At 40.4% G+C, this 23,399-nt stretch overlaps 1 protein-coding gene across 1 annotated transcript; it reads right to left on the bottom strand.

Annotated features, from left to right (window-relative positions):
• Window positions 1-1,691: 1,691 nt before the first annotated feature.
• On the bottom strand, window positions 1,692-22,458 carry zgc:162472 (uncharacterized protein LOC553495 homolog). The gene is made up of 26 exons (XM_036140717.1): window positions 22,333-22,458; window positions 19,459-19,658; window positions 18,715-19,369; window positions 18,504-18,607; window positions 18,322-18,387; window positions 15,744-15,926; window positions 15,522-15,655; window positions 15,326-15,420; window positions 15,176-15,230; window positions 14,952-15,086; window positions 12,743-12,937; window positions 11,887-11,944; window positions 11,616-11,802; window positions 11,408-11,514; window positions 10,951-11,293; window positions 10,654-10,788; window positions 8,672-8,708; window positions 8,473-8,586; window positions 5,409-8,388; window positions 5,145-5,350; window positions 4,882-5,060; window positions 3,671-3,722; window positions 3,424-3,577; window positions 3,204-3,335; window positions 2,876-3,104; window positions 1,692-2,790 (listed from the first exon to the last, which is right to left on the bottom strand). The coding sequence occupies exons 1-26, from the start codon at window positions 22,381-22,383 to the stop codon at window positions 2,686-2,688; spliced, it is 6,891 nt and encodes a 2,296-aa protein (XP_035996610.1). The 5' UTR covers window positions 22,384-22,458; the 3' UTR covers window positions 1,692-2,685.
• Window positions 22,459-23,399: the final 941 nt, after the last annotated feature.

The raw sequence follows: 23,399 nt of genomic DNA, 5'->3' as shown, positions 1-23,399 counted from the left end.
AGTCGTTATTAGCTTCTTAATAACTTACTGCTACTACCCCAGTTAAACGTAACTACAGTTTGCTTAAACCTAATGCTGGTTTTCGTTTAGCTCCGCCATTGTTCGATAGTGCTGAGCGTTAGTACAGTATTATGAGGGAGCACTGATGTCAATTTAATGGCGTTTTTAGTGCCGCAACACGTCCGCTATAGCGCCCTCCAGCTTCCTAGGTTACCAATTTTAGTCTGAATTATTTCCGGAAGAAATAATTACATTAATAAAATCACATACCCTAAAGGTTATTGATTTTTCTTTAGCACATCATTCTTTAAAATGTTATTTCCTCAAATAATGTGTTGTCTAACTCTGGATTTGCATTGTGAATGGGTTGAACACATACACCAAATGTTCTAAGTGACTTAAACTAATTTAATCTCATTCCACATTCTTTAAGATGAACTCTGGTTCTCTAACTTTGACTTGCAGTGAACCAGGATTCACTGAATCATTCTGATGATGGTTTTCAACTATTTTTATTTGTCCTTTGTTTCTTGTGTGTGTACATAGTTCCTTAGCTTCTTTTTTATCTTAATTTTAAGTAGTTTTAGTTACGTTTCACTAACCTAGTAGAGGGGATTTATTGATTGAATTATAGTGTTAATTCAGATAAACAACTTTATATAGTGATGTTCTTTGGATGTTCATTTTATTTCTGTAAATAAATTCTTGTACTTGAAGAGAAGTTGTCACATTTATTACATGTGTGCAGAGTTTGGTGTTAAAAGAACGCCAGTGCTCGAATTCATCCCTTTCAACTATTGTCCTAATATCAGCTGTTTCGCCTGATATTCACCAGACAGACGAAGAGTTATTTATTAAACATTGAATAACTTAAAAACGTGCATAATGGCACAACAATATTCACTTTCAGCTCATTGGGTCCAAATGGCTCAATGAGCTCAGTAGATAGAACATTAAAACAACAAATCTTGTGCAAAGGTGTTGTCAATAAATAAAATATTTGCATTAGTAATCAATGCCACTATTAAAATCCGATATGAGGTGAACATTGCTTTGCAAAGGTTGTCTGCAGAAAAACATTCATCCCTTCTACTCTACTGCTTCAGGATTTATGGGTCAGCGAAACAGCGCCCTCTAGAGTCAGAATTGGATAGATCAGAGAAAATGGTTGAACCTTTTTGCAGTTTAAGTAGCTCCAAACAAATGTGTTTTCCCTTATAATAGCAGCAGTGTTTCCTTTCTAGAGTGTGGTGGGCTTCAGTCCCTCATAAGGTTCCATCAAAAGATGTTGCTTGTTTGGTTTGAGGATTGGTGCCCACAACTCATCCATTGTAGCATTAGTGAATCTGTGATTATTGTCTTTTATAGACAGCCGGGGACGTGCGTTTAGCTGGATTACTTACACCTGGTTTGAATTATTCGTCTTTCCTGAGCCTGGATTGGGTCTTGTGGAATGGATAAAACCAGGATGCACTGATCACGCTATGTCAAGCCCGGCTTTAGCGCTTATCCTGGATTTCCAAATTTGGCTTTTGTGAAATAGGCCTCTGGAATTAATAGCAATTTCTAGACATTTTAGGACTCATATAGTTGCCTAACATCAGGAGGGAACGGTGGTGAAAACCGCTAAACCCAGGCTTTTAAAATATTAACCCCGTCTGTCAATAGCATAAATAGCTCACACACACTCATTGGTTTATGGATGCTTGTTTTATTTGCACCATGTTTTCCTTTCAGCTAAACCTTTAACATCCAAGTAAGAATTAAGATGATGGGATTGCAAAAAGTAACAAAATTGAATATGTAGTTCTATTGAAGAATTCAATGAATTGTTGTGCTTTGGATAAAGCAGAATAAAGCCTTCATACGCTACAATGCTGTTGGTGATCGTCTTCAAAATTTTAACACGTTTCAGAACCTTAATTACAAGCAAACGAGTCACTAAATCTACAGCATTAATTCAATATTATTTTGCAGTAACTGATTTTGTAGTGGTTCTAAATTTGTTACATTTTGCAATCATACACATAACCCTTAGTGGCATCATTATGTACACTGTCAATCAAAGATGTAAACATAGAAGTAGCTTAAAGTATCAAATATGCTGACTGGCCCTCACCTGTACAAGGTACTCAATAAACACATCTACAGAAGAACATAAAAATGTCAAAACGCTGGGTGAGTCCTATTTACAGAATTACATTTTTATTTTAAAGAACACAGAATGATATATATATATATATATATATATATATATATATATATATATATGACTTCTCTAATAGGAGTTACGTTTCTAAGACCGATGGCAAGGCTTAAAGTCTGAACATGGTATAAACATGGAGTAAAGAGGTAAATCAGTTCTACTTTACAGTATTTACATTTTCACAACTAGTTTAGGAAATCTGAGGCTCGGTGTTTAATGTGTCAGTCAGCTGCCGGGTATTCAGTCTACTTTGTTTTGTCAGCCATGTTTGCATTGTTTCACGTTGCCATTTGAACTGACTGAAGTTTAAAAATCACTATTCAGTTCACCTGTATGCGTCCAAAGTGCTTGTTAGGGTTTCAAAAATATATCTGGTAGTAAAACTGGCAGAAAAGAATTAAAAAAATAGTCTTAAATAAACCATTGTACAAATAATACAAAATGCTTGATTAAGAAAAACTGTAAACAGCTTGCAGCTTTTATCCCTCTTCAACCTCTGTGAAAATGTCACTTAGGAAGTACTGCGACACACTTGTAGGCTCCTCGTCAACCAAGCCGCCGTCCCCCACCGGGGAATGTAAAGACTGCAACAAAGAGCAAAGGTTTAGTTTTCACCAAGCTCGTGGTAGAGCACAGAAATCAGCTTACACCAATCTGGATCCTCCTTACCGTAGACGCAGAGCTCAGACCAACATGCACATCCACAGACGTTGCTGATTTTGTTTGTGTGGGGATAGTAAAATTTGATGTGGAGACCTTGGTTTCTGAAGAAGACATCTGTGATTCTGCAGAAGGACTTTTCCCCCTCTGTCTCTTACTTGTTGCTTTTCTACACGGGGGATTCCTCGTTTTAGCAACGCTTGTTTCAGAAACGTGAGAAGCAGAAACTTTGGCTCTGCTGTGACGTTTAAAAAACAGGAAAAGGAAAAAGATTTTAATTAAAACTGAAAGTTTCTAATGTGACGATGTGGGGAATTACTCAGACTTTCTACTTCACCTTCTCAGACGAGTTTTCTTGTCGGTTACACCGTCACCAACTGGTTTATCCGGCTGAGTGACGTTGGAGGCTTTTGGCTCCACAGAGCATTCAGGATGGTCTTCTTCTGCCTCCAAACTCACCTCAGAAACACTGCAAACGAAGAGAAAGATGGGAAACCAGATATAAAATCAACTCCCCAACCTTCCTGGGTGGAGAGTCAGTTTTAAACCATACTAACCTTGACTGTTGTCCTGATCCACCTGTTGCAGGAAGATAAGCAAGGTTTTCAGCTGCCCTCGCTTCCACTTCCCCTGCTGAGGAGACTGGGATCTCCGTCAGAGAAAGGATGAAAAAGGGTTCATCTGGATCTGAAGGCACTTGCTCTGGCACCACTGAGAGGGAGGGAGACATAATTCAGTCAAAAACCAACATGAAGAGAGAAAGCAAACTTCAAACAAAATGATGCGAGTGGAAGATCGACTTACGCTCTGAGAGGAGTGAATCTCTCTGAATCCCCTCGGTACGTGATGTTTTATGCTAGGATTAAAGGAATCAAAGGGAGAAATTGGAGGAAAAGTAACTCCGTCTTTTTGTGTAGTACAATCGATCCCTGATCAAAGTGCTGAGTTTTAGTACTAGAAAGCATCCTTCTCGGCCTTATTTAGTCAATGGCGGTTCTACGATGACCTCAAAAAGGATTTTCCACACTTCTCAGGAACTGGTCTGTAATGTTGCAGTTCTAAAACTTTTTTCTTAGAGATTTTTATATTAGCTGGATTTTTTGGAACCCATTCTTGATCTTTGTGATTTTGTTTATTCACAAATTTTCTCACAAATAAGTTCTGAGGCCTTCATAGAACAGCTGGCTTTAGACTGTAATGAAATTAAACAAAAAAACTGGATAATACTTAGGGGTGACAAGGTAAAGGGTGGCTCAATACAAACATACGCCATACTTGAAAATGTGTTTTTGCAACATGACAAAATGTGAAAAAGAGCAGCAAGTATAAAAGGTACAATATACTGACCTCACTTGCTCCACCTGGTTTTATATGGCATTTATTAGATATTTAAGTTATTTTCAGAAAAGGCATCTATTACTTTGTTTACTTTAGCAACATGACTGATTAGGTATCATCTACAGCTTCTAATATTAATCATACGATTTCATTCTATAGAAGAAATCATCAATCATTTTCAGGAGAAGATAAGTTACTTTAAAATGACTAACATGCATTTAAAGATTTTAAATATTTAAAGATGCCTGTCCAAGCTTCCCATATGTTCTAATCTACTACAATACAAGTACAACCAATGTAACTACAGCTATCCAACTCTAGAGGGCGCCATCAGGAATCTCTCGTTCTATTGCTCCCTACACATTTTTATATAAACCAGTTGTGAGACACTTGACTCATGTTTATCACTATGAATGAGGCAAAAATGCTTTTTTATACATCAGTCTTGTTAAACAACTAAATAAGTGAGGCTGCCAAGTACCATATCTACGAAAAGGATGCCTAACTTGCTGGTTAGGTTTTAGAGGGGGGGCACTATTTTATATAAAGCCCTTTTCATTTAACATAGGAAGAGGTGGAAGGAAGTGCTAAATTGCTAGCATTTAGTTATTTGTGGTGAAAAGTGGCTCGTTAAGAATAAATTGAGTTAAAAGATAAAAAAAAGATACTTAACCTACCTCATTAGAAGATCCTTGTTCAACACAACAGCGAGAAGAATTAGCATCATTTGAACTCGAGTCTTTTATACTTGGTTTCTCAAAGTCTTCTTTTTCGTGCTCCTGGGTGTGCGCTCCTCGGTCAGACACAAGGGTTTTATCACCAGAGGTACTAAGGGCTCGAGAGGCACTACCAGAGTCTATAGAAAAGAAGTGTTTAAATGCCATTAGCTATTAAAAACACTCTGGCCAGGATTGCTTAGAGAACAGGAAAACTATCCAACCTGTTTCTGCTGGGCTTGTGTTTTTAACTGCCCGGGCTTGCTGAAGACGACTGCTACATCGCAGGTTGGGTTTTGGCTTGATAAGCCTCCCTCTAGAAGCTTGAGGAGCTTTTCCTGAGTTCTTAGAAGAGTCGTTCAACTCTGATGGTGTTAGATCACTGCTTTCAAAGTAAAATAAAGCGCGATTAAAGGAAAATATCAAATAAAACCCATAGTTTTACAAAAGCACAAATGAATATATTTCTGAGGATGTTTATGTCTCACCCTCGGACAGGTGAGTCTTTCTCATGTGAGTCTTTCTCATGAGCTGAGGGACTAGCATTAGAAGCTGACGGGACATCTGTAATTGCTGTGGGAGCAGCACCAGTTTGGGTATTCAAGATGTTAACTGCTAACGGCACATCCAAGTTGCAATCCCCGGGTGAAAGACAATCAGGGTCTGCTGGGTCATTATTTGACGTTGTGTCCGTAGCAGAATCCAGCTTTTGCTCCAACCTACCAGGTGAGAGCGAGTGTTTCTGGTCTTCAAGAGGTCTACTGGGATCCTCTGACTGAAGCTTTCTAGCTGCAACTCTACATCTGGCCTCGACGTTAAGCTTGGGTTTGACTTTGGAAAACCGCTGCCTTCTCTGAGGCAACGTTTTTTCTGTGACAACTGAACTTGAGATGTGTTCAACATTTGGTGGAGCATTTTCCTCTTCTTTTACCTTTTCAGAGTTCGGGCTTTGATGTTTTGTTACAAGCTGCATGGCTGCTGAGATTCCTGTATTTGATTTATCATCCTTTTGATCGCTGGCATGTAAGTTCCCCACTAATGCAGCAGAAGATTTAGTCTGGTCTTGGACTGAAGCTCCAATAGTTGAAACGGTTCCCTCTGGAAACCTGGTTAATGCTGAATCAACTGTTGGTGCGACACTCGTACTCTTACTTGCAGCATCCTGAAGTGTCAGGCTTGCATGTTTGTCAGAAGACTTCTCCTTCTCTATGGTGGCCTGCTGTACACTGAGTTTGGGTTTCACTTCACATTTTTCATCGGCCTTGGAGCTTGCAAGTCTTGAAGTCTGTGATAAATTAGGTTTGGGTTTTTGTGTTCGACTCCTTTTGAACTGCTGAGCAGATGGCACTGGCACTTTCTCCTCCATCGGACTAACTTGTAACTCTAAGGCTGTAATGCCAGCTGCCGGGTGGTCGCTTCTCTGTAGATCTGCTCCTGAATTCAGGTTTGACCCTTGACCAAGCTGTTTTTCAGAAGACAGGCTACATGCCGGGTTTGGTTCTGCCTCCGACTGTTGAGGATTTGTGTTCTTCTCTGACCGGTTTTCTGATGGTTGAGGTTTAACCTTTGCCGCTCCTGATGTTTGAGGTATGTTAGGTCTGGGTTTGACTCTTGATGACCGATTCCTCCTCGGCAGGTCAGCAGTTGCAGTTTCACAATCGGGTTTGCAGACAGCCGGCTCTTCCTCAGGTCGGACAGACACAGCAGGTTGACAAAGTTGGTCTTGGACTGGGTCAAAATTTGTTGGACTAACATCTGATGTCACTGTATCATTACAACTAATCTCGCTTGTTTCATTGTGAGATATTGAATCACTATCTGTTAATTTGGAGACCAATTCTGAATCACTGGAGGTTTGCTTTTTACTTTGCTCAACTGGAGCTTTAATGAAGTTCTGGTTCTCTGTGGCCCTTAGAGTCGATGCTGCCTCCATGTCTACCTGGTCAACAGGTTCAGGAAGTGTCTTTTTCTCATTTGCAGACTGTTCCTCTGTTGATACGTGAATGGAGTCCGGAGCCAGTATTGGATTTAAACTTAAAGAACAGCCGGAGGCGGCAATCTGATGCTCCGGGGTGGCAGAGCCTGCTGTTTGCAGGGGAACCTCCACTGTTGACTTTGTAGGTGATTCTGAAGTAGGACCAGGACTTTTCATTGCTGCGTCTCCAGTCGATTGAGGCTTTGTCTTCATAGCTCTTGAAGTCTGTGTTAGATTTGGTTTGGGTTTAACCTTTTGAAAACGGCTCCTTCTGAGCTCCCTCGACGTTGAAGCTTCAGCTGGTCTGTCTTCAACAGGTTTGATACGACTAGCAGGACTACAACTTTCTTCTGGGGCTGTACTCAATTCTGCTTCTGATCCTCGTTCCACTTGTGGTTCTGGAGTGGACTGGGCCTCAGGCGTATTCTGATGTTCTGCTTGATGGGCCACTCCAAAGTCTACTTCCATTACCTCCCTTGCAGGGAGCTCCTCTGTTAATTTAACACTGGTAGATGGGGTTTCCACATCCTTTATGGTTTGCTTTTGGGATTCTGTGTGTAAAGTAGTAACCGAGTCTTTCTTTACAGTCTCTTTACTGATCTGAGATTTATTCAATGCAGCTCTTGACATATGTGGAAGGTTGGGTTTGACTTTTGACAATCTGCTCCTTCTAGGTGCAACGGTATCCGTATTCTTTTGATTGACAGATAGACTTTTTTCAGGCGGGGGATGTTTGCTGTTACTGTCTTGGGACGGGTCTGAAAGCGAGCCTTGGTTTTGTACAACCTGCTCCCCCTCCGATTCAGATTTCAAAGAGTTGCGTAACTCAGTCTCACCAGCTCCATGAGGCACAGTGCTTACATCTTTGTAATCTGTTGGGTTTGCATCTCTGGAAACCTCGTTCCTACTAGATTCACTCTGGGATAAAGAGAAGCCGCAACCCTGCGGAATCAAGGAATTCACAGATTTCTCTTCTGTGGGTTGAACTTCTGGATCGCCATCTCCTGACAATGCCCCATCAGAGCCTGTTGTGTGTGGCCTGCTTTTCTCAACAGCTGACGGCGTCTCAACAGGAGTAACCACGTGGCTCTCTTCAGCCTTCTGTTCTTTGGACGCCGTCGTTTCGGCTGCTGTTGGTGCCGTCCTTGAAGCTCGCACAATGTTCGGTTTAGCCTTCACTTTAGGACGCCGCGTCGCCTTGGTCGATGGGGAACTGCTACTTGAGCTCTGTGGCTTAGACTTTAAGTGAGAATCAGATTCTTCATCATGTACAGTCCTCGGCTCGTCACGCATTTGCTCGCCGGTTTTTACATCGGACGTGTTACCACTGCTCATTTCACTCTTTTGTGGGTCCATGCCGGCAACAGTCTCTGAAACTCCTCTCTCTTTCTGAGGACAAGCAGCAGACAGAGGAGACGGGGGACTTTGCTGCTGTGCAGTAGGCACAATGTTTTCATTATGGTGGTCTGAGGTCTCGCCAATCGCTGACGTTTCTGAAATTAAACATTTTACACAGTAAATCACCTCAAATATAGAAACACCCAGACCTAGATAGGGGGATTTGGTGGTTTACCTACCTGATGTGGAACCTTGCGTGGGGGCTTCTCCCTGTGTTGACTGACTAACGTGACCGGCGTTGCAAATGGTCAAGAGGGTTTGAGCTGCCTCATTATAGCTTTCATCCTGAGAAGCTGAATCAAAAACAGTAAAAATGTGTCTAAAAACAGGCCGAAATTTTTTTCACCAAAGTTTTCAAAACATTTACTTACAACATACCTTCTAATTGGTCTGAAGTAAAAAAGTCTATAACATCCTGCAATAGGAAAAAATAGAATTTAAATTGGATTAAAAGAGCCTTGCAACAGACACACAAAACATGTGCTACGCTGCCCCAGTTACACTTCTGTCATTTATGACCACAAAGCTTTACAAACATGTTCAAACCCCGTGAACCCTTTGAAAACTTGCCACTTTACACCCACAAAGCTTAATCCAATTATATTGGGATTATTTGTGACAAACCACAACAAAGTAGTGCCTAATTGTGAGGTGGAAGAAAGGTGATACACGTTTTTCAACATTTCCTAAAAAGAAAAATTCAGCCACCCCCCAGAGTAAACATTTTCTACAGCTCACCTATGTAATAGCAGTGTTTTGATGTATGTCCCTACCAGCTCTGTATATCTTCCGACTAAAATCTTTTGTCATTTTCTGCCGCACAAGTGGCCTTTTTAATGAAAGTCGCCTGACATGAAGGGAGCTGGGGGTGGCGGGGCAAGTGCTATACAATTTTACTTATATAACACATGTATGTACAAAGACAATGCAATGTGCTTTACATGATTAAAATGTAGGAAAAAACAACATAATAAAAGCAAGTCGGAATAAAATGTAGAAACAAAATAGAACATGGGAAAATGGAAACTAAAAGCAAACATTAAAAACAGTTGGACTACAGTTGGACAGTTGTACTTATGATGTTTCAGTAAAACAGTTTAACTAGAACAGTTGAAGGCAATCAAAGGCAATCGAAGGGGGGGGGGGGGGGGGGGGGCAAAAGTCCACGGGCCGTAGTTGGACCCATGACCTCCGTTTATGGGTTGCGAGCACTATTCCTGCGCTACCGGTGCGCCCCAGACCAACGTTTTGCCCTATGTGTCTTTCTAAAATAGCTCAAGCTCAGTCAGACTGAATGGACAGCAGCAGTTTCCAGGACCTTGAACTGAGTCACAATTAAATTTTAAGTCTGAACTTTGACTAGACCATTTCTAAAAAAAAACGTCTAAACCATTCCATTTTCTCTAGCAGCATCTTTAGTGCAGTTGTCCTACTGGAACATTGAACTCAATCCCACTCAGGTTTGAGTGGCCAGTGCTCCTTGGTGTTCATGATGCTGTTCATATATTAATAATGTTCTCTTACAAATCTCTGTGACCTTGATAGTACGGCTGGATTCATACTGAGATTAGATTACACACAGGTAGACTCTTTACTAATTACGTCATTTCTGAAAGCAATCGGTTGTACTGGATTTAAGTTAAGGGATATCACAGTAAAGGAAGGTCCAATACAAAGGCATGCCACAATTTTCAGTATTTTGATAAAAAAGAAAGAAAAAAAAAAAGTTATGTATAATTTTTCATTCCACCTCACAGTCATGCACCTTTTGTTCAGCTTTAATGGGTATAAATACTTCTGCAAGGCATTGTAAAAAATACAACATTTATACTTTGCTAAATATGCGTGGTCTTTTATTTTCTTGACAATAGTTCGTCTCATGTTGAAACTATCTGTTTTGATGCTATGAACCAAATTTGGGATCAGCCAGGCTTAAAGATATTTGGATAAATTCATCTCTAGCATCAATTTGTTCCTGGGTAAAAAACTGACAGGTTAATGCCTGACTTATTATAATTAGGTCCTAGTTTTATTGTTCATTGCCTGCTATTATGGTTCAATTTAAATAGTTTCTATTAATGAGTTATAAACTGATAGATGATAGTAACAATGATAGTTATAAACTATAGAAAACCATATGTGGTAGGTGTTTAAACTAACGTTTTGCAGGTCAAAGGATTTCACAAATCCAGCAGAAATGAAACCACAAACCAAATAAGTGCATTTTATGTGTAAACAACTGGCAATCCATTGGATTTTTACAGTTCCAGTAGTTAGTTAGTAAAAGTTAAACTATATGTGTAACTGGGGATTAAGGTCAAATTTAAGACATACTACAAATTTCAGCACACGTCACTTACAACCAGCAGGTCCAACTGATGATCACATGCCTCAGCAGTGCCTGTCTCATGTTGTGCCTGATGACAAGATGAATCAGGGCACAGTGCATCTTGGGAGATGCCCAGCATTTCAGGCATGCTGTCCAAAATATCAAGCTACGCGTGGGGTGGGAGGAGTGGAGGGTTTGAAATAAGTCATTTAAAACATGCATAAAGGGGAAAAAATGTAACACAAACAACGTTTGGAGGAAGATGAAGAAAAAAAAACATGAATGATGTGTGTCTGTGCCATTTAAATGGGAAATGTTTTCTTCCTACCTCAACCATAGGGTCATCCACTTCTGAAATCACAGTATTTATTGTGTGCAAGCCATCAACCATAATCGAAGACATATCTTTACTGGAGCTGCAACCTGGATCTTGCCTCTCGTCATCCTCTTCGTCGCTGAAGTCTGAATTGGAGGACCTGAGAGTTACCAGTTTGGGTTTTTTGGCCTTTTGGTCAGGTTGTGGCTTCAGTGACTTGCCTCTTTTAGGTGCGCACTTGGGTTTGGGTTTTGAGGCAGAATGGGAGGCTGAAGTAGTTTCAGCTACAGAGGAGTGGGACTCTTCTTTGCAAGCATAAGCAAAGGCTGGAGTGGGTTTGGGGACTCTTCCATATCTATAAATCAAATTGGCAAAAGTGAGTTCTACAGAAAATACTTTGGGGATCAGAGATTGTTTCAGAATTGTTTGTTGGTGTTATTTTCGTTCGGCAAAAGATGGAACATTTTACCTGGTGGGTCCCTGATGTTTTACTGCTGCCTCTTCCTCAGAAGAACTGTCATCACCAGGAGAGTTTCCGCTGCTAGTTTTGCATGTGTCTAAATTATCTTTATCCACCTAAGACAAAAGCAAATCTTAGAATAAGAAAAAAAAAAAAAAATCCAAAACCTAAGCTTATATGGAGACAATTTAGATGGCTCTAAATAAAAATCAATCACCTGTTCTTTGTGGGCTTCATCACTTGTGTTCTTATCTCCTTCAGCAGATTCAGTTTTTTCAGCTTTCCCCTTTTTCCCTCGCTTCAGGCCCAAAGGCAGCAGTGGTTGCGATGCTCTGGCTCGTGGGAGCTTAGCTGGCGTGACACCCGTAACCTTGACTGTGTCAACATTTGGAATGTTTTCACACCTAAATTTGAGGGCAAAACAAGAAATTTTTATTTTGAGTAAGACAGTAAAAAGTGCTACATTTAAACTCATCGTAAAATATTACATTTCTGAATTGGTGTGGCTCTCAGGAAGTGTTGCCTCTGAGTCTTCGGGTACTTCACCTGAAAATACAAAAGGAGAAACCAAACTAAGCAGCGAACAAAACGTCATGAAGCGAAAGAGAACAATCAAAATGACTAAAGAAAAACAGTTATTTATGAGTAAGAGTTTAACAGAGCAGGCAAAAGAACAGGTAGCAAATTAACTAGAAATTAACCACGAAATCCACTGGTGATTGGAACGGACTGATATTACTCCTGATTGATCCTGATCATTGATTAATCTGTGGGAAACTGCAGCTCCAAGCCTTTTCCAGGTCAGTGAACGCACCAAACCAGCTTCCCAACAGAACCCACAGTACTCGATGTGGAAGTTGTTACCAAGCGATCAAGACATAACCACCTAAATTATTACTAAAGGGTTTAGATGCATTTAAGGAAGCAAAAAAAGGCTTTAAGAAGATTCTAGGAAGGGCACTATGTTCCTTATGGAGGCATGTTAGTTGTTTATGCAGTCTGACCCAATGGATAGACGAACATCAGCAGATAACCTGAACTACAGAAAACGTGCTTAGTTGTAATGATCCGTTTTGTTCTTTTTACAGTAAAAGTATGAGAACGCTGTTTAAAGATGATAATCAGGCTAATATATTATGTTAAAAACTGCATACAATGTTGCCTGTTTTATAACGCTGTTTTTGTTTTGGAATGATAGGCAAATCCTTCTTAAAATTAAACTTGACATCAGCGGCTTAATCTCTGACTGGTCCATCTCTAATATGAACTTGCCATAAAACCTTTTTAAACAGAATAAACCTTGAAAAAAAAAAAAAAAAACTTCAGAATAATAATTTTTAAGACCTGTTTTGTTTTTCTTCTCATCTGGTTCCTCAGTCAGGGCCTCTACTTTTTTCTTTCTTTTGCGTTTTTTCTTCAGCTCAGAAGGAGTTTCCCCCTCATTGAACTGGTCCTCGTTCTCTTTCTCCTGCCCTTCCTCCAAGTCGGGAACTTCGTCCTCTTCCTCCACATCACTCAGATTCTTTGCTGATTTTTTGGCTGTGAAGGTAATAAAAACAAAGATTTAGAAATGAGACAAACGACCGTATTTTTCAGACCATAGGGCGCACTAAATATTCTTCTTGAGTATGTAATATCACTCCGCCCTTTCACGTCCACAGCTCTCTATCCGTCTCTGTCAGGAGGACAGATAGTTGGACTACACTGCCCTGTTTCTAACATAAGGCCAAAATAAATTTAACTTTTATATTAAATTAACTTACTAGGTTTATTGTTGCTAGCAGGTGCTCTGGGCGCGGGTTGCCTAAAAGCCCCCCCCTTATTCGGCCGTACTGCACACATACTGTGGGCGGTCGTTTTATCCTTCATAGTTGAGTGTACTGTTGCCTAAATTTTTTGTGGCAAATTCCTACAATTCCCACACTTTCTGCCAGCGGGAAGAAGCGGCGGAAAGGATGGAAAATGTGTAATTATCTAGCTGAGCACCCAGAGCCGTTTCTTTTCCCGCAGGCTCCCACCTGTCAGTGAGAGCAGAGAGGGTCTGTCACTACCCGATCCGTACTGGTAGCACGATCCGTTCCATCAGCTCATTTACGCACGCGCGAACAGAGTAACTTCCGGTAGGCAATATTTCGTTTTTCTTACTTTTTTATTCTTTTGTCTTTTTTTTTGTCTTGTCTTTTTTTCGGGCCGGGGGTTTCTTTTTGTAAATCTTTGTATTTGTGTAAATATTGCATATTCTAAAAATGAAACAACAGAAATACATAAAAATGCAATGTTTTCTGGGGTTTTTTTAATAGAAAAAATATGGTTAGGGAAATAAAAATATGTACACCATTTCTTAAAGTACATAAAAAAAACAGCTATAAACACATATAGGAGTATAGAAACATATTTGATTTCGAATATTTATCAGTTTTTTTTATCATTTACTTGATTTGCATATGTATTCGTGTGTTTTGTACTTAATAAATGTATTTTAATAATGTATGCTTTGGCTTTGTTATGTGTTCTTTGTTCTGTTCCCTGTTCGGTTTTTGTAAAGAAATAAACAATGCGGCTACTATAATGACGAGGTCTTCTCTTGTTTATGATTTGTACACCAGAGGGCGCTACAATCTCAATCGATAATTTTAACTTTCTAATAAAACAAATTTTTAGTACAAGATTATTTATAAAACAAAATTCACCTTATAATTAGAGGATGAAAACATTTTTTTCCAGTCCTGTTTGAACAAATAATAAAACTAATAGAGTGCATACAGACAATACAGATAAACGTTATGTAATAATATATTCCCGGACTTCTGAGCATATCCGATGACGACGTCAAGCAATACAATGGAGAGAATGTAAAATGCATCAATTTCTTCCAGAAAAGTCTATAATATTTTCTATACGATATAGTTTAGCATTCTTTAATGATTTAAGTATAGAAATAAGTATTTTCAGTACCGTAATTACATTATTTTTTGGTGACCCGGAAGTTATTCTGTTTGCGCGTGCGCAAATGAGCTGACGGAACGGATCGTGCTACCGGTATGGATCGGGTAGCGACAGGGACTGTGATGCTGTGTGTCCTTGCGACTGCCTGATTGTAGCAGCTCAGTGTGTCAAGCTTGGTGTCACATATAAAATGGTTTGATGTAAAGACCTCTTACCGCCATGAAGTTTATAGCGCGACGTGGACCTCCACGGGTGAACAATGTGGAGGTCTTTCCATGAATGAATGCACTAATTCAGACATTACAATCAGGCAGTCTTGTAGACAGCTCAGGGGTCTGATCAGGTAGTGACACAGTGTACCGTAATGCTCTGAATATTCATTGAGCGGAGCGGCTTCGTTGCTAATCAAAATCGTACTTATACATTTTAACATATTTTTGAGTGCATTGTACCACGCAGAATTGGTCAGTAAGCATAACGGTAATCACATATTGGGCACAGCATCAATTTTTGAGAAGATTTAAGGATTTTAAGTGCGCCTTATAGTCTGAAAATGTTGTAATAAACCTCTGCTGTACCAAAAAGAATGGGGATTATATTATATTACCCTTGGCCTTTGCTTTGGGCTTCTTCTTGGCATTCTTCTCAGCGAGAGACTTGAGTTTCTTCTTGTCTTTCTGAAACTCCAAAATTTTCTCCAGCAGCTTAGAAAAGTACTCTATGTCCAGTTTACGCCTCTCTCCTGAGAAACAATGAAATCACCACAGAATCAAACCACACTCCATCCATCATGAATTATCTAAAGTCATCCCTGACAACCTGAACACTTACTGAATGCTTTGTCAATCCTCCAAGAATTTTCTCGCTCTTCTTTTTTGAACTTGTTCTGAGAAGAAAAACACATTTTTTGTACGTTTAGATCACCTGCGACGTCCTTCTCCATTACACCTTGCAAACACACATTATATTTAATAACCCTACCTTTATTTCTGATCGACCTCTGTGAGGAAACAGTTGACAAATCATTGAAAAGTCTGTCCCCACCATGCTAACCGCCAGGAAGAACATGTCTGTCTCTGAGGAAAACCAAATCCGGAAAAAAAAAAAAGGTCAAACGTACATCAAAATGCATTACAGCTGTGCAATAAATGTAGATAATTGTCTGCATCAGTTAAACCTTCAATCGTCCAAGGTTTGACGTAAGTTGACCTCCTGAAGCTTGAGTAAGTTGTAGTGGAGCCTCTTTCAAAGATGGGGTCCCTGTCGGATGCTGGGTTCGGCCCTTTGGCTCGCTGGACTTCCACCGTCAAGCTGAGAGGAGGTGTGACAAATCCCAATCAAGGAAGCAAAAAGTGAAGCGATAAAGAGGAAACAGCATGCAGCACAGAACTCAGCTTACCTTTCCTCGTCAATGATCAGCGAGCCATCTTCTGCTACTTTGACCTGAGGAACCATCAGAGATTCCTCCTGATCTTCCTCAGCATCAGCAGCCTCTTCTCCCTCTTCCTCCTCCTCATCCCCTTCTTCTCTGGAATGCACTTTGACAGGGGGAACCTCAGGGACCGGTTCTCGCTCTTTTGGTCTTCGGGAAATGGAAGACATAACAGAGAGAAGTTTGTCGGTAAACAACATTATTTATCGAACATGGTGCAGCCCACTGCTAAGACCTTGCAAGACTGCAGATGTGGATTTTAGCTAGACATTTCCCCCACTTCCCAATTGAATATCATTTAGCAGGAAGTGAAAACAAAAGTTTTAAAAACTGTGTTCAAGGCACTTTAGGGTGAAGATTTTCAACACAGCCGCCATGTCCACAAGCCATATGTTCCTGGTCTCAAAGCCATAGGGACTGAAATGAAGGTTCTCTCTTTGGATGTACATCACCCAGCCTGCATGTAACGCTCCTCTGCGATAGATCACAAATTAAAAATCATGCAGTGTTTTTTCCTTAAGCCTAACAAAATTTACAACCATTTCTCAAGAAAAAAAAAAAAACGGAAGATAGTAACACCTGTTAATGTGAAATTTCTAAAGGATTAAAAAAATCTATTTGAAATGATTACGTAAACGCCTATCTCTCCTTGTGTTTGAATTAATCATTCACACGCTAATGCACTAAATAAGGTTTACAGCTTTTTCCTCTACCTACACTGAGCCAAAGTGTTTTTATTACTCTACATACCTTGTAAAAACGCTGCATTTATAACCTTTGTTCTCATGTTTTAACAGTAGACTTGTTCCAAAGTAACTTATAAATTACAAAATAAAGAGGTGAGATTTAGTTAGTGAATCAGAGATTTTCAGATTCCTGAAAGTAAAAGGAAATGCTTTATTTTGAAGAGCTAATGTGTTTTTATTGATGCTAGCTTTAGATAAAAAAAAATTAATATTAAAGGGTAAACTATGTTTATTCTGTTAAGTAGTTTGTTACAATTGATATAAATTAGTGTTTGTAACCCCAAACAATCCAACAGCACTGGTCTGAAATCGTTCAGGCACAGTTGACCTGAACAGGCAGGTGTAAACCATTAGAAGCAGTGATGAGCAGATGGAGCCTCTTGAGCTTCCTCTCCAAGACAAAAGAGTCAAAGCATCAAGGCCTCAGTCTGAAAAGACAACAGTGACACCTGGTGGCCAACTAAAGCCATTGGCAAAGTTTTGATTTTAAAAGAACCTGCTTTAAAGCTATAGATGGTAATCCTGTTCAGAAATACTTTTGTTATACTGGGTAAAATTGTCCTTCTATCATGAAAGTAGTCAATATATTATGTATTCACAAAAAGGAAGCTAAAAAAAAAAAACATTCTCTGTGGGAGCTGCATGCCTGTAAAAACTCTAACCAACCTTTGCTGTTCGGTCCTGTTCTCACCCATAGACATTATTTACTCACCCCTCTCTGTCACTCAAGTTCCAGGGGAATCACCTTATCTATTGGTTGCCCCACATGCCAATCATTCTGACGCGCTCACGTAACGCCAGTGTGCATGCTCGTTCCTTCATAGTTTCCGCTTGCTGTACATGCACATTTCTAGTGTTTATGTATCCGGTTATGTCAGCTGCTAGGTTAGCTGTTAGCTGTCTTTGTAGCTCCGCTGCTCTCACTGTAGACTTTGAATGTGGCTGAGAGTCGCATGAAGCGAACAGCGTTCATGTTTATGAGAAGAGGAGGAAGGTCTCAGCAGAAAGAAATGAGACCAGAGTGGATTTGGGACAGTTTTCACAATATCCCCCTAAAGGCGGTTTTGCGTTATTCAAAAAGCGACTTTGGGAAACTTCGGGAAAAATTGCTGACTCTAGCTTTCAATCTGTAATTAAATCCTCATATTAAAATGAATTACTGGCTTGCTGTGAGAAAATACTTAGATGCTGTACCAAAAGAACAAATGAGTCAGACATTTGTGTAAAAAACACTATTATGCACACACACATCTGTTTTAAATAATAGAGAACTGAGGACCTTTAACTACTGAGAATCTTCCCATTACTTCTAATAAATTCCATTCATTTTCGACCCTTTCTATGACCTACCCCTAACCTAAACCTGATCCACACCTTAGTCCTAAACCTAACCACTAGCCCCCATAAAAGTCAGACCCGAAAAAAAGGTCCCAACTTTTGTGGTAAAATATAAAAAATATGTTCTCACTCAGCAACGAGTACAAGAACACACACATCCAACAATTCCATTTTAAACCAATGAAGCACTTCAAACCACTTCCAAGCAAAAAAAAATGAAAACACACAAAGACTCCAGTCTAAGCACAGCTCATATCTTTAGCTTTGGTGACAAGTCTAGACCTCTGCGACTACCAAACCCACTGATGACAATAACATAAGCTAGTCCAATATTTCTGACTTCAACAGTGATCATATTTGTTTAAAAAAGTACTGATTTATGTGATCATCTTTAGTATTTTAGCAGAATGCTCTACACACAAATAAAAAGGCCTTTCGCCCTTGTAATGAGATAGGCATACTCTTCTCTTCTTGGCAAAGGAGGGATCACCGTCTCATCCTCTGCTTCAGGGTCTTCTAAACTGGACCTGAAAAGATTACCAAATTAGTTTTAACCATGCAGCATCTTCCGTAATCATAAAACAGAACCTAGCACGGAGACGCTAAAACATCGATAACCTGGGCCAAACTTCCAGGAACTTACATCATTGGATTGGTTGTTGGGAGATAATAGATGAGGTCTCTCATGGTCATTTTTGCTGGATCTAAAGTGAACTCCTTTTGACGCAATTTAGCTCTCTTGAGTTTCTGTAAGATAAAGTGATACTGTCTTTTTTTTCATATCCAATTAAAAGAAGGTGTTGGTAGCAATACAAAGGTTAATAAAGTTACAAGCGTTAATACTGTGAGCTCACCTGTTCTTTTGTCCGCTCCTGTTTCAGCAGCTCTCTCAGCTTCTGGCTCTTTATCATTCTATGTACATCTGAAGGGTCATTCAGGAGTCTGCTGAGGGACAGCGCTGATCGGGTTATTGAAACTGCACTTTTGGATGCGATGAGAGTCTTGGCCTTCTCGGATATTTCCGTAGCTTCTTTATCTGGTAGCGAAGGCGGTATTCTATCGTGCGCCCTTGAATAAACTTCCTTCTCCTCACTCGTTGAAATGTTTTCCACTTGTTTGCTGCTGTCTATTGGCGGATGGGTTTGTTTTGGCAACTCCTCAGACGGAGGAGCGGTTGAAGGTCCGGGTTTCTCAGAGGAGATAGGAGAGACCTTTGGTTGTATTTTGTGCTGCTTTGAATCTTCAGAGAGTCTCCTTCGACTCGGGGACTGGAGTCCTCGGGGGCCCGGTGTTTTCGCTGTGTGACTAGATGTGGATGGCTTTTCTAGGTCAGGCTCAGAACAGCCGTGATCTACAGGAGCCGCAGAGACTGCTTTGACGGGGGATTTGGGGGTCCTGGAGAGGGTGGGAGGGCGACCAGGGGCCACTCTGGGCTTGATGGAGAACCGCTTCCTTCTCTGCACTGATGCTGAGGTGCTGGTACCTTCCCCATTCTGGTCTTTGCCATCTCTAAAACAGGTATTTTAAGACTTAAGTTTTGTTGCACAACACAAACATTACAGCCAATTTAAATCACTTGAGTCTACTCTCCCACTCACCCTGCACCAGGAGCATTTTCTGATAGGGTCCCATCCGACTTGTTTGCTTGAGGGGCATCATTGCTCTCGTTTGGTTCTTTTTGCGTCTTACTTGCGTCCTGGTTTGCTGCTGGGGGCTCCTGAGACGTCGCTGCTGCCGTTCTCCCCACTGTGCCGACATTGGGGCGAACGCTGAATCTTGACCGACGAAACATTTCAACCTGAAAAATCAAACATAAGGAAGTTTAAGTATTCCAAAAACAAATCCAGTTGAAACTGCAAGACCAAGCATAAGTCATTGTTTAACTCCTAAATCAACACATTTTAGGCAAACAGGTACAGAGCAATTTGCACAGATTACACGTTTAAAACTTTAACTTGATCGCACTCAAATGCAAAAAGTTAATACGCATCATATTTACATCCTACCGCAAAGAGATGTCCTCAGGTAGGATATTCCAAGTCCAGAGTTACATGTTCATCAGTTCTTGCAACCTGGTCACCAAATAAAAGCAGTAAAATGTCAGGTTTACTTTAGTAAATTGCTCTAAATCCTCACATAATGCCAGCTAAAGTGGTGCATGCAGCAATAATTTGGTTTATTTCAAGATTGTCTTTGCCTTTTAAAAGCCTTCGTCCTCAACAATGACCAAACATCCACAGGATGGCAACCTTTACTTTTCTTAATAAATAAGCTTTAATGCCTCTATGATCGTCAATTTCACAACTCCATCATCTAGTAATATAATAAGGGGGATTCATAAGTAGCCTCGTGAGACCATCCTGATCTCGCGAGGTTTCAAGGTTTCACTCGCAGATCAGTCTGGCTACTCTCCGTTAAAGAAAATGTGGAGCCGTTCACCAAACGAACGTCCAATCAGCGTTGGCTTTGAGGCGGGTTGAGGTGTGACGCAACGGGAAGCGCGACAGTTCAGTCTAAAGAACATGGCGGCTTCAGCCGATGAAACTAGCGTTAGCGTGGCTATCGAGCAAGTTTTATCGGAATTACAGAGTATTTCTCTGCTGAGCTAACGAGCCTTTACCTGCAGCAGCAAGAGTAGCTTGGCTTGTGGTTGTGTTTTCGTCGTCGCTCTGTTACGAGCGACGACGAATCTGATTGGTTCATTTGGCCCGTCTATCACCAACATAGACCAATCAGCTGACCAGTATTTTCGCCCCTTCCCAAAATTACTTCAACGGAAGGTTTCCAGATGGATATGCGGAGCAAATCTATCTGGCGGAGTCAGGTAAATTCATAAGTACATAGCCTGCCTTGATAAAGTATTCATAACCCTTTAACTTTTTCCACACTTCCTCACATTGCATCTAAAATCTTCAATGTACTGTATTGGAAATTTAGACCGACATGGTGTAGCGCATAATTGTGAAGTGGAAGGAACAGCATATACACTTTTCAAAATTTCCAGCAAAAAAAAAAAGTAAAATGCTTGCATTTGTAATCCGGCCCTTTTTACTCTGATCCCTCTAAATCCAAACCAAAGCAACCAGTTGAGTTTCGAAGCCCCCTATTAACTAAACAGAGGCACAGGGCATTTTAAGGGACGCGGCGAACACGTGGAAGAAGGTGCTCAGGTCAGACGAGAGCACCAGCGAGCCGGGGAAACTAAGACTGTGCATCATCCGCCTGAACGCGTCGCAGCTTTGGTGAAATGCGTCGGCGGCATCATCATGCTGCGGAGACGTGGTCCATGAGGTGATGGGGCTAAAAGCAGCACCTGGGAACGCCTGGAGACAGGGCTGGAGTTAGGGATGGGCTGAATGCCGATATACAATATTTATCTCAATGTAAATATCTCGATTAAAGTAATTATACAAAGGCATCCATGAGTCAAAGCTTTATCCTAAAATTTCTCTTAGGCACGTTTTTTTTTTTTTTAAACAAACCGCTGTAGTTGAACATGAGCAACGACTGAAAAAATAACTTACTGGCATAGATAAAAGTATAATTATGAAGCAGCATAGACCAACTCCATATAAACAATATAGTCTAATCTTAGATTTTTTTATTTTATTTGATATTCTAAAAATCTCAATATATAGCCCAGCTGTAGCTGGAGTTGTGCCATACAGCAGGGCAACGACCCTAAACATAAAGCCAGAGCCAAGGGAGAACCCCTGACTGATAGGGGCCAAAAAGAAAAGAAACACTTATATATTTATATGAACTTTTGCCATGATTTGGAGTTTTGGTCGTGGGGGCCAAAATTTCTGGTGGCACATTGACAGCTAATGCAGGCTGTACATTTTTTTTATATTTATCTTGACTATTTTCTTTCTGAACTGTCACATAAACCACCGACAACGCGTTTCATTTTGCGGATTTCGAGAGACAAAAACATGCCTTTTAATGAAGTCACAGCAGTTTAGTCTGATTGCCCCGCCTCGGCTATTTTAATCATTAGGTAAACGTGTAGTCCGGTGCAGGGAGAGCAGGGAAAACAAACACTGCAGAGTTGTTTTCCCCTGCAGAGCATTTCCTGCTGTGCAGGCTGCCCGATTCGCAGCGACATAAGCTAACAATTGCAACAAGGAACTTATTTGTCCTTCTTTCGCGCTGAACATTATGAATGTAAATACCACGCTTCCCTGTCAAGGCCAGCGACGTTCAGCAGCCGTGGAAGCGTTCAGGATTAATGTAAACATGACACTACTAAACAATTAAGCGGCCGCACCTTTGTGTTAAAACCACTTTGACGTAACACTCAGAACAAAGCGCACTTTTTTTAAAACGAGTAGAGGAACCCAAACCAGCAGGGCTCTGTCCCCATAACACGCAGCCAACCCGAGACTTAGCATGACGTTAAGAAACTCTCACGGCTCCGACAACTATGCTATCATCCTCCATGCCCCACTAACATGTCCGCAGAGACGTACCTGTTCCAACAAAATGCGACTTTGTTGAATAAACAAGCCGCAATGTATCATTAAAAAATATGAAATGGGTAGCGGATCCCGTGTGGTCAGTGATCCGCCATGTTTTGTTGATGACGCAATTCCCCCCTCAGCGAAAAAAGATTTGTGGGAAACGTAGTCTCGCGATAGAAAACTGCGGCTGAAGCAAGATCATCTGGCACGGTGGCAAGAAAATAAAAACGCTGGCCTTTTTTCCCCAAGACGTTTGAGCGTTTCTCTGGTGCTCTTTTAGGAGCTTTAAAACATTAGAGATAACATGTAAAAAGGAATAAGTAATAAAAAGATATCAGTGAAGAGGAGGGGAAAAAAGATAATTCTGACCTGAATAAACTGTCTTTTAATAACAATCTCTTTTTACAATTTTACTTTCTGTCATGTTTTAATATTGATTCATCCAACAATCTGAAGCTATTTTTATAAGTGTATATTTAATAGATATGGTGAATATAAAAAAAAGTCCTAATTTGGGGGGGATGGGGGTGGTGATCCTTCAGATACCTTATGATAAACCAACCGTTGTTATAGCTGCCATTTTTATGTACAATCCATCCATCCATTTTCCAAACCGCTTAATCCCTCATGGGGTCGCGGGGGTTGCTGGTGCCTATCAACATTCACTGGGCGGGAGGCAGGGTACACCCTGGACAGGTCGCCAGTCTGTCGCAGGGCAAATCACTGTGAAAATGTACTGTTGTACGAAAAGGAAATTTAACATTAAATTTAATTATTTAATGTTAAATTTAATGCAAATTGAAAAGAAACAGCAAATCATGTTTTTTGTTTTTGTTTTTTTGCCTTATAGACACTGGAATAAACTAAAACCAACTTATCATATGTGATATCAACTAGAGAGCTTGGAAAGTCAGTTTGCGACTGAAAATTAGTAGTCATGATTTTGAATCATAAAGGGATAGCTGTTTTAAGACTGCACCAATTTTCTACCTTGCATCGTTGGCCTCTTTGAAAATGGCATTTGCACTTTGTCAAACAAACAAAGAAGAGATGCCTAAAAGCTCTTAAACTGTATC

This window comes from Fundulus heteroclitus, chromosome 8 (assembly GCF_011125445.2).
Source record: "Fundulus heteroclitus isolate FHET01 chromosome 8, MU-UCD_Fhet_4.1, whole genome shotgun sequence".
Taxonomy (NCBI): domain Eukaryota; kingdom Metazoa; phylum Chordata; class Actinopteri; order Cyprinodontiformes; family Fundulidae; genus Fundulus; species Fundulus heteroclitus.
This window is presented reverse-complemented; position numbering and strand designations above follow the sequence as displayed.